Source organism: Morus notabilis, unplaced genomic scaffold (assembly GCF_000414095.1).
Source record: "Morus notabilis unplaced genomic scaffold, ASM41409v2 Scaffold1206, whole genome shotgun sequence".
Taxonomy (NCBI): Eukaryota; Viridiplantae; Streptophyta; class Magnoliopsida; order Rosales; family Moraceae; genus Morus; species Morus notabilis.
The window spans coordinates 3,416-20,288 of NW_010364076.1; the positions used below are offsets into that span (position 1 = coordinate 3,416).

General features: G+C 35.7%; 1 protein-coding gene and 1 long non-coding RNA gene across 4 annotated transcripts; one reads left to right on the forward strand and one right to left on the reverse strand.

The window, feature by feature from the left end:
* Positions 1-2,187: 2,187 nt before the first annotated feature.
* LOC112093016 lies at positions 2,188-7,822 on the reverse strand. Of its 3 annotated transcripts, none has more exons than XR_002902874.1 (9): positions 7,448-7,822; positions 6,965-7,321; positions 6,740-6,818; positions 6,022-6,076; positions 5,418-5,500; positions 5,251-5,324; positions 5,044-5,121; positions 2,578-2,677; positions 2,188-2,274 (listed from the first exon to the last, which is right to left on the reverse strand). It is a non-coding gene; the product is annotated as an uncharacterized LOC112093016 (long non-coding RNA). The 3 variants fall into 3 exon arrangements; XR_002902873.1 differs by having other exon boundaries at positions 2,578-2,685; XR_002902875.1 differs by lacking the exon at positions 5,251-5,324 and having other exon boundaries at positions 2,578-2,685.
* Positions 7,823-11,637: 3,815 nt separating this feature from the next.
* On the forward strand, positions 11,638-16,454 carry LOC21397398 (pentatricopeptide repeat-containing protein At5g61990, mitochondrial). Its single transcript, XM_010105764.2, has 2 exons — positions 11,638-12,057; positions 13,220-16,454. The coding sequence occupies exon 2, from the start codon at positions 13,416-13,418 to the stop codon at positions 16,452-16,454; it is 3,039 nt and encodes a 1,012-aa protein (XP_010104066.2). The 5' UTR covers positions 11,638-12,057; positions 13,220-13,415.
* Positions 16,455-16,873: the final 419 nt, after the last annotated feature.

Here is a 16,873-nt window from a genome sequence, read left to right on the forward strand (position 1 = left end):
TTCAAGGAGACAAGGAGTCCAAGGGCAAGGAACTTCAAGTTTACACAAGGCGTCAGAAGAACCCTAAACCAATGGATCAACATCCTGAACTTCCTCCCGTGCCTTGTCAAACTGATGTCCCGAGACCAAATTCCACTGAAGTCATCCAAGGTAACATAGAATCTTCCTCCACTACAGATAACACATACTCTATGGATGATCTCAACAGGCCTGTTGCCCAAAGAAAGGGGGTAAGATCCTGTACTCAGCATCCCATCTCAAAATTTGTGTCCTATGAGAAGCTGTCTCCCAATCTTCGAGCTCTCATCGCAAATATGGAGAATGTTGCTATCCCGAATTGCATACAAGAGGCCTTACAACATCCCGAGTGGAGAAAGGCAGTAAATGAAGAAATCCAAGCACTGCAGAAGAATGGCACATGGGAGATTACTAAATTACCGCAGGGAAAACGCCCTGTGGGTTGTAAGTGGGTCTTCAATGTCAAATACAGGGCAGATGGAAGTATAGACCGGTACAAAGCGAGGCTGGTGACAAAAGAATTTACACAAACCTATGGGATTGACTATCAGGAGACTTTTGCACCAGTTGCAAAATTGAACACAATCCGTGTCTTACTATCCTTGGCAGTCAATCTTGACTGGGGCTTGCATCAACTAGACGTCAAAAATGCATTTCTCAATGGTGATCTCGATGAAGAAGTCTACATGGAAATTCCTCCAGGTCTAAAGCATTCCAATAGCAACAATCTAGTCTGCAAACTTCAGAAATCACTCTATGGGCTTAAGCAATCCCCAAGAGCGTGGTTCGAGAGATTTACCAAGGTCATTAAAGGAGAGGAATATTTACAAGGACAATCTGATCATACTCTTTTCATTAAGAGACTTCCTGGCGGTAAGATCACAATCCTCATAGTCTACGTTGATGATATAATTGTTACAGGGAATGATGAAGAAGAAATATCCCGACTTAAAACAGTTCTAAGCAGAGAGTTTGAGATTAAAGATCTAGGAGCCTTGAGATATTTTCTTGGAATGGAGGTAGCAAGGTCAAGCAAGGGTATTTCAGTTTCACAACGAAAGTACACCCTTGATCTGTTAAAGGAGACAGGGATGCTTGGATGCAAACCCTCCGATACTCCTATGGACCCATTCAACAAGATAGGCACAAAAGAAGACTCAGCTACAATCGACAAGGGTAGATATCAAAGACTAGTTGGGAGATTGATCTACTTATCTCACACAAGACCTGACATAAGCTTTGCAGTGAGTAGGGTTAGCCAGTTTATGAATGATCCTACAGAAGAGCATCAAGAAGCTGTGTACAGGATACTACGCTACTTAAAGATGACTCCAGGCAAAGGATTATTCTTCAAAAAGGGGGTTAGTCGTGATGTGGAGATTTTCTCAGATGCAGACTGGGCTGGGTCCTTAACAGATAGGAGGTCTACTTCGGGTTACTGTACCTATGTCTGGGGCAATCTAGTCACTTGGAGGAGTAAGAAGCAAACAGTTGTGGCACGCAGTAGTGCAGAAGCTGAATTTCGTGCCATGGCCCACGGTATCTGTGAAGGAATGTGGTTAAAAAGGTTGCTTGAGGAACTCCAGTTCTCCCCTCATGCACCTATGAAATTGTTGTGTACAATCAAGCAGCAATCAGCATTGCTAAGAATCCAGTTCATCACGATCGAACCAAGCATGTAGAGATCGATCGCCACTTCATCAAAGAGAAGATAGAGCAAGGGATCATCGAAGTGGATTACACTCCTACACGGCAACAAACTGCAGACATAATGACAAAGGCTGTTCCTAGAGCACAGTTTGACATACTGCTCTCCAAGCTGGGAATGATTAACATTCATTGCCCAGCTGAGGGGGAGTGTGGAATTCCGGAGATATTAGGCAGTAATGGGCTGTAAATAGGAGATTTGCTAGGCTGTAAATAGCTATAGATTAGTTTCCATAACTAGCTAATTAGTTTTCCTTTTCTGTAGGATTTGACAGAATAAATCAAGGAATTACCAGGCTGTTGGTAATCTCCTCTTCTGTATAAATGTATGTTTCGGCTGATGAAATAAACTAAGAAAAATTCTCTCTGTTTTTCTTCAGTTTTTTCATTTCCTCATCACTGAAGCTGAAATAGTAATGGTAAACACAAATATAAAGAAAAATTGGGGGAAATTACCTGAGCAAGACAACAAGGAACAAGGTCTCAAGCAACAAATCGGAGAAGATCAACTGCTTAGAGATACCTTGAAGAAACTCCATTCCCTAGAAACTAAACTCTTCAAATTCAATCAAAGCCCAGAACAATAAGAAAGCAACGATATCCAAAACCATAACAATTCAACTACTCTTTTCTAATTTTCTTTAGGTAATACCTATTCTACAACTAAACAAAGGTTTAAAAGAAACCACATAAACTAATACATTAAAGATAGGAATTTTCAGGTACCTGAACCCATAACAAACATATTCAAATAAAAAGTTGAAGAAACCACATAAACTAACACATATAAAATAGGAGAAAAAAGCAAACCATCAAAATCCACATATCAAAGAAGATAGAAAAAGAGGATACCTACTGCTTGGCTTGGATGGTGGACGGGAAGATTTCGTTTCTCTTCCTCTCTTTTTTCCTTTTTCCGGGTATCGGGTGGTGGGCTTGTGTTCTCGTGTCTCTTGAAAGCTCACCAGAAATGAAAACAAGAGAGAAATTTTCGGAGGAATGAGAGTTGCAAAGAAAGATAAGAGCAAAAGGCAGAAGGGAAACAAATGAAAAGAAAGGGGAGAAAGATGCGAGCTCGACAAGAGAGATGGGTGCAAAAAGACTTTGAGGAGAAAAAAAAAGAAGCAACAAATTAGAAAGACGAAAACTTTGAACATTACATTTGTGAGGGGAGCTATAGCAAACCAACCGTGATTTCTAATATTGTTATAGAATAATTATAGACTAGTTGCAGTCATGGGATTTGCACGTGTCAGTCTTGCTGTGAGCATTAAATGTGGTGTTTCAGGTTTTTTAAATATTGAATAGTGTTTGTTTCAAGAATCATTTGAGTTTTTTAATTCATTTTTAAAAATAGATTCTTTTTTAATACATGACAAATTATAAGAAAAAACATGAATTTGTTTTTTAAACGTGATTTGGCCATGATGTTGAAAATAAATAAATATAATTAGTAGAAGTGATATATTTAAAAAAAAAAAAAAAAGCAACATACGCTACCGTTATGCTAACAAGGAAAAGCATGAAAAAGAACCAATTCCCGGTCAAGCTATGAGAAAATTCAACATATAAAGAACAGGGTAACGCGATCTATCTTATATCTAAAAAAGATAATACATTTACACGAAAACCCAAGATCATGTATATTTATTTAGGGCAATAAAGAAAGAAAAAAGAATAAAGAATTTTCACTGGGCCACAACTAAGACAAATTTTGGAAACACGGTCAAGGAGGAATTACTTTCTCAAATGGTCAAATACAATTTCTCTCTTTTCACCAAGACAAAATGAGATTGAGAAATGATATAATTAGTAAAAGTGATATGTTAAAAAAAAAAAAGCACCATAAGCTGCATACCAGTACAAAGAAAAAAAGGTCTGCAAGGACTGCTAATAAAAAGAATAAGACAATCTTCCAAGTCATTACAATAGAGGCATAACCAAGAACTAACGAGCATATCATAGGGAAGTCGACTTGTTTGCCTTAGTGTTAATGATTAGAAAATGAATATCCCTACATTAGAAGTAGTAGTGCAAATGAACATGTACATCAAGGGGCAAAAAATCAAAATAGTTGGGATTAATTACAAAAATTTCCCCCAACTTATACCCCTATAGTAGCGCAAATGAACATGTACGTCGGGGGTAAAAAATTAAAATAGTTGGGATTAGTTATAAAACTTCTCCCGAATTATACCCCTTATAACACTTTGCCCACTAATCTTTCAAAAATAACATCCCGTCCTTCATAAGAATGAAATGTTAACAAGAAAGCCCCCTCTGTTAAAATTTTAATGAAAATTGACATTTAATAAGTTATTTTAGGGGTATTCTGGTAACTCTGGTTTGAAATTTTGATTCGAATTTAAAACTAATTTAACTTTGAATAATGCTAAGGCAGCATACTCTGTAGTATTTTCCACATGTTGTTCATAAGTCTACATTGTTGCCATTGTAATGATGAACTCCCAAAAACAATTTTAACACGCTAAAAGTCTTCATTTCCCCAAATTTCAACAACTTTCAGACACCCACTACTAAACCGAATCAACTTCATCAAACTAACACATAAAATGCACACTTAATCAAAAAAATGCTATGTATCACGATTTGTTATAATTATTTCATTCCCACTCTGAACACAAATAATGTCAGGCAAAACTTTTAATCTGTAGTACTGCACCAAGAATGTCAAGAAAAATCACACGCAAGTAACTAAATAAACCCCTGAGCAGGCAACAACAAAAAATAAAAAAAGAAAGAAAAGAAAAGGGAAAAAAAACAGCTAATGGAAAGTCATAAGTGTATCGTGCCAAGCATGAAATTTTATTGTCTCCAAAATAAAGGAATGAACAGAAGATTTCAGAAAAGCAAGCAAAACAGAGACACAACAAATGGCAAAACCACATAAGCATTGCTCCATAAAAACCAATTCAATCTTAAATCTAATCCCCCATACTTTCCTGTAAACAGTTCACATTCAACAAAAAAGCACAATTCAGCAATAACGGTTTTCATAATTTCTCATTCAAATGATCCAATCCTATCACACATAGAAAAATAACAAAAACATCTAGAACCCCATATCCAAAAGAGAGATAAATACGAAATAATTAAGCAAAACCCCAATTGAGTGAATACACCAAAAAGATCCAGCTTCCGAATCTTATAGAAACATAAGCTAGAGCTAATCAATTACCTAACAGATTCTTGGACCTATAAACAATGGCCATATTGCAGTGCTCGTATTTAACACTAAAACATGCGCTTCTTCATATATTATGAAAACTCCTAGTAGTTTTAAGCAAAACAAATTACCTTAAAACATAAACCATGACAATATCCAATAGCCGCCATAATTAGAAGATACTCCCAGTAGTTTCAGTCACTATTAAGCTGATGAAAGAAAGAACCATTTAAGGTAAATTCAATCCAATCTGAATTAAATTTTAAGGAGAAATAAGAAATTTTAATTTAAAGACATAATGAGTACGGAAAAAAGTAGAAATTAAATAATTTAGATACCGTAGCTAAGGAGGTTCGTTATTTATATTGATATCTTTTGTGAATAACACTGTAAGATTCCAATAAGATTGTACCTGCAATAAATCAAAATGGAGCATAAAAAATATTTAATAATATTGATGGTCTTGCAGTAGTTATAGGAAGCAAAAGAAAGGAACAGTAACTACCTTTTTTTAGTCTGCCAACGCCACAATTTCCTTAAAATCAACATTTCTAGTACGATCACAAGAGTCCTCGCCGTAAGGAGTATCTAAGAAGATTTTAATAGTGAATGTTAATTAAAATACTATCTTACTTGTATATAAAACCAGTAAGAATTACAACAAAAATTGGGTGAATCCAAGGGATCATATCTCTGCTTTTAAAATGCCCCTACCTGCAGCACCAACACTTGCAATAGTTTAATTGATCTAATACCACTCACAAAGTTACGAAGATAGTCAATTTCAGAGATAAAACCAACACTTGCAATAGTTTAATTGATCTAATACCACTCACAAAGTTACGAAGATAGTCAATTTCAGAGATAAAACTGGTGGCAACATTCAAGCTACAACCAATGCGAATGTTAGACTAAAACCCAATATTAATATGGGAGTTACAACTTTAAATAAAATTGAAGTTAAGATCAACAGCAACATTAGAGCTAGAGCCAGTGGTAACAGTAGTCAAACGCCAATGGTAATGTTGGAGCTAAAAATATCAGTACTACTGAAAAAAAGATATTTCAACATAAAAGAAAATAATAATAATAAGATATACAACTCTTACCCTTTAAGAAGCTTGGTGGAGATCTGATTTTGAGTAAAATGTTTTGGCCAGTTATCTCACAAAATGTCCCACAAGCAATCATCCAAAGGTCAATGAATTGTTAGCTCAAAAACTATACCAACTCCTTTCAAAACATGGTCAAGTATAGAAAGACTAAAATTAAGTGTAATCTGCAAGCTAATTTCTACCAAAAATCCTGAATTGCTCAAATAGGTAATCTGTAGATTTTTCAATGGTTGCATTTCCATCATTGTTAGTCCTTTAGATTGCCTAGCACAATTTCAGATAGTCAACAAACAAACATATTCCATACCAATTGAAACAGAAACCAAAACGTTAACTGTTCCATCCGTCCATATGACACATCGTATTAACAATCACAAAATCCCCAACCTCAGAATCCAAGGGAAAAATTAAAAGAAAAGAAAACCAATGATCGTCCATGAAAAAATTATAAATAAATTAATCGTTCACAATATTTATCCTTGAAGTATTTTTTAATTGAATGGAATGAAATGCCAAAAGTAGAATTGGAACCTATTGAGAAACATATTTTTCCGTTAAAAAAACATATTTTAAAGAAGAGTTAAAAATATATAAAATAAATAAATACTCGAATTGACAAAAAGAGAAAACAAAAAAAAAGAAGAAAAAGAAAAAACACAAGCAGACAGAGAGAAAGACGAGAGAAACAAAAAGTACCAGATAGAACAGAAACCTTTATAAGCATGGCAGAGAATCCTCTAAAAGCATGATTGTAATTGTGTATTATAGACATTCTCTCACAATTTTCTTCCCTGCAAAAATAATACACAGAAAATACATATAATAACATAACAACAATTTTTATCTCACTCTCATTCTTGTTGCTGAATTGCACCATTTTCTCAGCAACCAAACAAGAAAAAAGAAATTTTGATGGGAACCCATTTGGAGAATTTACCTTAAGAACATCGTGATTTGATGCAGAGGCCCAAGAAATGTTGATGAGAAGCCATGGCAGAGAGAGAAAAGAGAGTAATATATGATAGTTAGTCATATACATGTATATATATTCAACAGATCAAAATTCACAAAACTCATATCAAAACTACAAACTCAGATTCGACAGAAGAGGAGTTCTATGGCGGCATTTAGTCGAACACTTGGAGTGATGTTAAGGTACGATAAACGGAAAAGTTGCAAATCGTAATTGAAGAGATCGTCGCGCTGCCGGAATGTTGTCGGCGATTCTGAACGTTGGATTCGCAGCGGCGATGATAGAGAGAGGAAGGCCACACCCGAACATCTCCGGCGAAAGCTGCATCAAAACTCAAAAAGATCAGAGAAGCAAAATCGAGAAATCGAAGCTGAAATCGCGGCATCAAAACTCAACAAAGCCAAGGAAGCAAAATCATTTAAATCGCGGCATCAAAAGTCAACAAACCTAGAAAGGGGAAATTGGGAAATCGCATCCGGAATCGCGACAAAACCAGTCTTCTCCCTCTATTCTTCTCCCGCGATTCGCGGCAGAAATCTCCAAAAAAGAACGACGGCGGCTCAACATCTTCGTCGCAGCTCGATATCTTCAGACGAAGAACGAGAAAAAGAGATCAATAGGGAGAGAGAGAGAGAGAGAGAGAGAGAAACTCGGTGAAGGAAGAGAGAGTGGGGTGAAGAGAGATGGAAAAAGAGTGAGGCGGCTGGGGATTTTCTTTCGTTCTTTTTTTGAAAGTGGCGAATGGGAGTTTCAAGTGAGGGTTAAGAAACGAAACCCCTTCTTTACCGTTGGAAAAGAACATTGTCTCAAACGGCACCGACAACCGAGAATTAGAACATTGTTTGGTTGGAGCCTCGGAGGGTAAGGGTATGTTTGGAATATAAATTTTTTTATAGGTATTTTGACTTCACTGCAGTGTTTTACTTCTATAAAAAATTTAAATTTCAAAAGTAATAATTAAAATTACTATTTGAACTCTAATTTGAATACATAACCAAACGAATCGCATACGTCTTAGTTTTAGTTTAAACAATATTTCTCTTATAAAAATATGAATTTAAAATTTTTTATTATAATCTCATAAAATTTGAATTATGCTTCAAATTTGAACCAATAATCTAAACATTTAAACGGGCATTTATTTTTAAATGATATTGGAAGACATCACATAAATTATCAACATTTTAAAAAGATACTAATTACTTAAAATGTATATACAAAAAATGTTATATGATGCATTTTTTCTTTCTCCTTTGTGTTGAATAGCTCGAGCTTCTTGTCATGTTGTAAACACTCTCTTATTTATTGCATTGCATTTTTTATTTGTGGATCATTTCAATTTGGTACCCTCTGCTTCATGAAATTGTCTTTTTAGTATCTTATATTTATATAATTTTAAATGGTAACTCTACCTATTAAAATATGAGTTTTAAGTTTCATAAGACCTTTTTTTTTTAAACATGAAAATGTCAATTTTACCTTTTTCAATAATTTCTAATTTTGTTTACTCGTAAAGGATGTTTATTTACATAGATAATTGAAATAAATGGGTCAATTTTTAAAATCATTAAAAGTAAATATATGATTTACCAATCATTAAAAATAATAGCCCATTTTAAATTTTAAATATTTGTTTTCTCATTTTACCCTTCCTTATAGGATTTCTATTTTTTTTTCAAATTCACTTTCTCTCTCTACTACTCTATTTCTCTCTCAATCTCATACCCTCTTTCTCTCTCCGCCCACAATCTCTCTCTTCGCGGTTCGCCATCATAGTTCCTCCCTCATCATCAATGGTTGATTTTCTCTCTCTCCTTCGTAATCTGGTGCTTGTCTCCGTCCGTCAATAACAAACTTTGTTTCTAGCAAACTAAGATCCACAATGCTCGCGAAAGAGAACGGACTATTGTCGTTGCCGGAGAACATTAGAGGTTGGGTACGATGGACAAATTGTAGCAAGATCGCATTGAAACCGCAAGAAGATTCGTGCAAGTGCGAAGTTTCTAGGCATGATGGAAAGAGAGAAAAAGGTGCGAAAGAGAGAGAGAACACGTGTGCACGAGATTGAGACAAATCGAGAAGAGAGAAAGAGAGAGACTTTGCTAGTGCGAGTGAGAATGGAAGGGGAGAGAAAACGAGGAGAGAGAATTTTTTTTGTTTCATTTCATTTTTTCCTCTTTATTCAAAGGACATTTTAGTTTTATATACAAGGTAATATTGAGATTCTAATGAGATGTAATCATGATTTTCACTTCAATGGTATATTTACTAATTATTTCTAAATATAGGCATATTAATTTTTATTTAAATATTTATTTGGCCTATTTCCGCATTTCTTGTTTAATAAAGAGTGAATTTGGGTCAACCAAAAGAGAAATTATTAAAAAGGCAAATTTGATATTTCATATCCAAAAAGGCTTTAAGGTACCAAAAACTAATAATTTAAAATGTGGAAGTACTAATTTAAAATTATAAAAATTACAAGGTACTAAAAGACAATTTTACTATTGCACTTGAGTACCAAATTGAACTTATCCCGAGTAAATAACACAAATAATCCCTAAACAATTTTGTAGGCGGCAATAGTCTTTATTCTTTTAATTTTGGCAAAAGAACCCTCACACCCTTTAATCATTGATAATTAAAACCTTTTCGTCAATTTTTGTCAAATCTTTAATAGAATTCATCACGTGACCTATTAAGTGACTTAATTATTTTTAAGCAAAAAAAAAAAATGTAACTCAATTTTAAGTAAATGACCAAAATGCGATTTTGAATCATGATTTCAGAATAATGATTTGAACCCAAAATCATGAATCATGGTTCTGATTCCAGAATCATGATTAGAATCACCCTGTTTTGAATAATCGTACCAAACGAACCCTTAAGGATTTCAGAACCCAAAGCCTACTTGAGTTCTTAAGGTTTGAACATAGTGTGAGAACTCACAAAATCTCACACTAGGTTCAAACCTTAAGGGTATGTTTGGTAGGAATGAGAGATGGAGGGAGAGAGAGGGGTACAGGGAGAGAGATGGAGGGGGGAAGAAGAGAGGTGGAAATAGCCTCTCTTCATTCGGGCCACCATTTTGCAGCCCTCTTCTAATATAGAAGGATTCATATAATCTACCCATTAAAATTTTAAAAAGACCATTTTATTCTTAAAAAGTTTAGTATGAAATTGAAACAAAGGACAAACAAGTAATTAAATAAATAGTTATCCATCCATCTTTTTAACTCTCTCTCTCTCTTACCAAACAACACAAAGAATTATCATAATTCTCTTCATCCCTCACATTCTTCCTCCTTCCAACTCTCTTCATCCCTCTTCCTCTCCATTCCTCTTACCAAACAGAGCCTAAGGTTCAATTTAAACCCCTTACCAAACGAATCCAAGTTCCCAATTTAATTTCATATTTTGATTTCTTTTATTCTCATAACGATTCAAATTCACAATATACACCACAGAGTTGACTATTTTCTCAGTTGACCCCTCCCATTTCTAGTTGAGGTGAGGTTTACCGTTTAGTTTGCTGATTCGAGTTTTTAATTCGAGTTGAGATGTAACTTTATGTGAGAGCCTTTTACTGTAATAAAAAAATTAAATGTGATTGTTTCTGAGAGCTTTTTACTGTAACAAACTCAAATTCTAAACTTAAATCGATGAAATGAACGTGACCTTACATCTATAACCCCGCCAAAACGTGTAGTAGGCCCACCAGAACCACTGCACCAAACAACTATGCCAAGCTCAAAGCCAGTATCATCGAGCCAAGCCCAAACGATCAATATCCAGCGTTTTTTTGCTATCGATGACATTGTCCCTGCATATGCAATACCTCTCCATGGTTTGAATTTCATTTAATTTTTGATATTTTCTCATATCAATATGACATCTAGAAGTCTCGAGCCACTTTTAAACAACCTACCCTTCTCTTATTAAAGAAAAAGAAAACCTATGAGCTTCAATTTGTCATTAATGCAAAAATTAACACCTAAATTGCATTTTTCTATATTGTTGAGCAATAAAAAAAGTGGTGTTATAATTTTATAAATAAGCAAACTACACTGATACTTTTTTGCCCCGTTCATTTCGCTGATTCGAGTTTAGAATTTGAGTTTTGTTAAGCTCTCACAAACAATCACATCTAACTTTTTTGCTACAGTAAAAAGCTCTCATATAAAATCACATTTCAACTCGAATTAAAAACTCGAATCAGCGAACTAAACGGACTCAAAGTTTTATTAATATAACAGTGACACTCATTTAATAAAAAAGTTACGTCATCTTTACACATATAGCAAAATTTAACAATAATATTGTAATATAGCAAAATAATTAATAAAATTTAATATCATGAAAATAATTATATTTTATGTAGAACAAAAATTATATTATTATGATAATTACAATGTCAATTTTGTTATAAAATTTTTATAATATTTTGAGGATTTTGTTAAATTTAAGTTTAAGGTATGAAATTTTAGCGTGTAGTAACAGTGTAATTATTACTTATTTTAACTCTATTAAATTTGAAGTGTAAAATGATAAAAAGAATAACGTTAAATTCAAAGTGTAAGTTGATTTTTTTTAAAAAAAAAAAAAAACCCATTATCTTCAGCTTCTGATCAATTCTATTCAATCTCAGCCATTGAATGGTCTTAGGTTGGTGCTTGCTTAGAGCATTGGAGGAAGAAAGACAGCCTAGTGATAGAGCGAGCAGCCGCATCCACCGCCGGCCGGCGAGAGCTCGTCTCCTCCGACCAGCACATCCGCCACTGCTCCGATCAACGTCGCCTCCCTCTCCATCGAGCCTCTTTCCCAGTCGCCCGCCCTCTCATCTAGTAGGGCCCACCAGTTAGCCGCCGCCGCCGCCGCCGCCATATTCCCATCGCCCTGTGTCTATTTTCCTTCTTCCTGTTCAGGTCGACGAACAGCCCCAGTCAACACAACACAACACAACTGTCTCATATACACACTGGTACTCCTATATATAGCACCAGCAGACGCTGAAAAACCATTTCTAGTTGACAATGTACATCATAAGAGTCTTATAGGTAAAATAACACTCTTGATTTTCATGTCTCACATTTTTCTCTAGCTTTCTTTTCTCCTGGATTTTCCTTCACTTTCTCGCCGATTTTCTCCCCTGCTTACTGGTTTCGAGATAATTTATGCGATGCTTAATTGTTTAACTGTATTAATTAGGTCTCCCTCAAGTTTGTCGTCTTAATTGCATTTTTTTTTTTTTGCATTAGATAGATTTTGCTGATAAATTTAGCAATTTTTTAGAGTAACCGTACGGCTTGCGGATTACAATTAGAATTATCAGTTACGAAAAGTTACTCGCATTTTTATATGGGTGAAATAATGTCTCGAAATAAAGAAACAATTTATACTATTTGGAAATGTGGATGTTTATGAGTTATTTGGTTGCTTTTCTTTCATGATTAGATTAGATTATGCGTGGCCGGTTATTTTCTAGATTTCTCGGTGTTTTTATTATTTTTATGCTGAAAAGTGAGCTTTACAGATTCCAGTTTTTTGAGTTATCTCTCTGGAAACTGGAAAGATTTATTTAAACTACAATTCAACAAGTTATTGTCATTTTTTTTTTTCACGATTCTGGTTCTGGATATCAAATAATTTAGAACCTGCCATTTGTGCAAATTATGAACAATAAGCTAGTGAAAAAGAGGGGGGAAATACTGGAGGTGACTGGGCATACCATAGATGAAGTGGTTAACGGATTTCTTTCACCAACCAAGTTCTGCATAAATCTTTACAGATTTACATGGCTCTGGCAGCAGATTCAATAAGGCCTAGAGGTTTAATTTTTTTTTTCTTTTTTCTTATCCATCCCAATAGATTCATGAATTCGTTAATAAATTTTTAGGTCAGGTGCTAATCCTAAGTACTTCAAATTGTTTGTCATAATAAATATTTCAAGACTTGATCACTCAAGTTCTTGACTTGTTGTGTTTATTTCGTAGAGATAGTTTTAAGTTTCTGGTTTTTGATGTTCTTATATTTCTAGGATTGCTCATACAATTCAAGTGTTTTGTTCTATTTATGTCTATATTTTATTTGTTTCACTCTTTTTTTGCTCACACGTCACTGTTGATGAACATGCTAAATTTAATTTTTTTAAAAATAAGAGTGACCTTTCATCATTTCAAAAATTTGGCTATATATAATCTTAATAGTTGCTTTTTGCAGATTTTTGCATTATTGGTGTTGCACGCACACTAATGGGCGGGTTTCTTGGTGCTTTGTCCTCTTTATCTGCCACCAAACTCGGAAGAGAGAAAAGATCTCCGCTAATGTCATCATAGTAACTTGGAAGAGGGTCACTGAAATAGAACTTCCTCCTCTTCCCTCCGCTGCGAAACCTCCTCGTACCCTCTTCAACAATATGTGGAAACTCGTATGCAGAAATTGGCATTGCCTTAATCCCAGAACCAATTCTCACACACTCCCAGACAAGTTTTATTACTGCACCTTGCAAACCCATGACACAGTTCAAGAAATCAGCAACATTCTCATCCACAACAACTGGAAATTCCTCATGGACTCCTCGGACATCCCCAAGAAGCTAAACACAGGTGTAATCAGATCCGTCATTCACAATAACAGGTTCATTAATCCCAAACGCCTCCTTGACTTCTTCATATGGTCTGAAACCAAAGCGGATAATAACTTCAACGACTTGGATTTGTTGTCTCTTCTCGTCATTTTGCTTTGTAATTCGAATTCATTTTTGCCCGCCCGTGATGTCATTGATCGCATGATAAAGACGGGGAAAACTTTTGATGTTTTGAGTTCTGTTGTTGAATGTTATAGGAGATTTGATGGGTCCAGAAATGTGGCGTTTGATATGTTGGTTGAGAGGTATACTAAAATGGGTTTTGTTGTTGAGGCTGCTGATGTTTTTTTGGGGTTAAGAGATGTTGAGTTCTTTATGCCTAGTTTGTTGTCATGCAATTCACTCTTGAGGGAGTTATTGAGGACTAACAAGATTGGGTTGTTTTGGAAGGTTTGTGATAGTATGTGTGAGATGAGGATTGAATTTGACGTGTATACTTATTCTAGTGTTATTGATGCTCATTTTAGAATTGGGAATGCTGGTGAGGCCAAAAGGGTATTTTTGGAAATGGATGAGAAGGGTTGTAGTCCGAACATCATTGTATATAATGTGATGATTAGTGGTTTGTGCAGAGTTGGGCTTCTAAATGAAGCGGTTCACATGAAAAAGTCGATGTCTGTGAAGGGTTTAGTCCCTGACAACTATACTTATGCAACTCTTATTAATGGTTATTGTAGAGGAAAGAGATTGGAAGATGCAAAACTGGTTTTGTCTGAAATGGTTGATGAGGGATTGAAGCCTAATATAGTTGCCTACAATGCTTTGATTGATGGGTTTCTGAACCTTGGTGATTTGGAAGAGGCTTTTAGAATTAAGAATGAAATGGTTTGTCACGGTTTAAAGCTAAATTTGGTAAATTATAACACTGTTCTTAAAGGAGTTTGTAAGGCTGGTAAGATGGACAAGGCCAGAAAAATTGTCAATGAAATGATTAGGGCGGGAAGTCAACCTGATGCAAGAACTTACACTTCATTGATTGAGGGCTATTGCCGGCAACGTGATATGGTCAGTGCTTTCAAAATGTTTGATGAGATGAAGAAGATAAATTTGGTACCGACAATTGTAACATACAGTGTGATAATTAATGGGCTGTGTGGAAGTGGAAATCTTGATCAGGCTAATCATTTTGTTCAGGAAATGATTTCATGTGGATTGAAACTGAACTGTATTGTCTACCATCCTCTTATTTCAGCTCATCTAAAGGAAGGTAAAGTAGAAGCAGCAAGAAGGATTTTAGATAGGATGAGGGAACTAGGGATTTCACCCGATGTGTTTTGCTACAATTCTCTTATAATTGGTCTCAGCAGAGAAAATCAGTTGGACACGGCAAGGAATTACTTGGATGACATGTTGGCAAAGGGATTACAGCCAAATGCATACACGTATGGAGCTTTTGTGCATGCGTATAGTAAGGTTGGGGACATGAAGATGGCCGACAGATACTTCAATGAGATGTTATGTTATGGTCTGACGCCTAATGTTGTTATTTACACAGCCTTGATAGATGGGCATTGCAAAGTAGGGAACCTAGAAGAAGCTTTTTCAGCGTTTAGGTGTATGCTTGCGCGTGGAATTGTCCCAGATGTCCGAACTTATAGTGTTCTTATTAGCGGGCTTTCAAGGATTGGGAAAATGCAAGAAGCCTTGGGGATCTTCTCTGAGTTTTGTGAGAAGGGTTTGATTCCTGATGTTTACATTTACAACTCTCTCATTACTGGTTTCTGCAAACAAGGTGATTTGGACAAGGCTGTTCAGCTTTATGAGGAGATGTGCATGAAGGGCACAGGTCCTAACATTGTGACTTATAATATTTTGATTAATGGGCTATGCAAGGCAGGTGATGTTGAAGAAGCTACTAACTTATTTCATGGCATTTTGAAGAACGGTTTGACTCCCAACAACGTGACATATGCTATAATGATAGATGGTTACTGCAAATCTGGAAATTTAATCGACGCATTCAAGTTATTTGATGGGATGCCACTAAGGGGAGTCACAGCCGATAGTTATGTTTACAATGCCCTTCTTGATGGATGCTGCAAAGAAGGAAATTTGGATAAAGCAAAGGGTCTATTTCAAGATATGTTGATTAAAGGTGTTGCCTCTGCAATGTCTTTTAACACATTGATTGACGGGCTCTGCAAAAGCAAAATGCTGCTAGAAGCCAACCATTTGCTGGAAGAAATGTCGGAAAAACAGATCTTTCCTGACCATGTAACCTACACAACCGTGATTGATCATCATTGTAAGGCTCAGAATATGGAGGAAGCGAAACGGCTCTTCTTGGAGATGAAAGCAATGAATCTTGCACCAACCATTGTAACCTTCACATCACTTCTACATGGATACAACATGGCAGGAAAAACTTATGAAGTTTTTTCTCTGTTTCAGGAGATGCTAGCTACAGGGATAGAGCCTGATAATGTTGCCTATTGTGCTATAATTGATGCTCAATGTAAAGAAGGGAATTTAACAGAAGCATTGAAAATGAGGGATGAGATGTTAAAGAAGTGTTTTCCCAGGAGATTATGTACTTATGACACTCTAACACAAGCCCAATGTGCAAAGCAAGATTTTCCTCAAGCCCTGAAGTTGCTTAATAAAATCGGAGAAGCCGGCTTGCGTCTTAGTTTTACTGCATGTAGTGTCATAGCTTCTGGCTTCCAATGTGCTGGTGATATAGATAAAGCCACAGAAGTATTGGATCGTATGGTTTCAAACTCCACAAGCTTAGCTGACTTAATTGATGGAAACCAAAAGATTCCATATTCTGAGCACTCTAGAGATCTAATCAAGCAAATGGCCTAGGAAGAATGCCTTTTTTTTTGTTGTTGCTTTGTGAATGTGGTCTGTGATCTCTATGAACAAATAATGATCTCAGTGGCAGTGCGAGACAGGATACTTGGTTGTCTGTTCGTAGGTGCTATATTCCTTGCAATCATTAATCCCAATATTATGCTCCAAAGCATGCTGCCAGTTGAGAAGTAAAAATTCAAGGGTGGTGAGGATTTTGATATCCCAGAAATTCCCCGAACCTGCTTGGTGGGCTGGAGATGAACTCCATTCTTTGAGAAGCATGAAAGTTTTACTGATTAGTCAGGTAGGTGGTCCTGAGGGATTGAACTTTAAACTATGTGGGAGCAAATTACGGGCTTGACAGCACAACTTTCAGCTGTTGACTCTTACAAAGTAAGGAAATTCTTCCTGTTCATCACTCCCCCCACCCC

Excerpts from the sequence above, each read along its gene's own strand:
- LOC21397398 (XM_010105764.2), top strand. The coding sequence starts at position 13,416 with ATGTGGAAACTCGTATGCAGAAATTGGCATTGCCTTAATCCCAGAACC.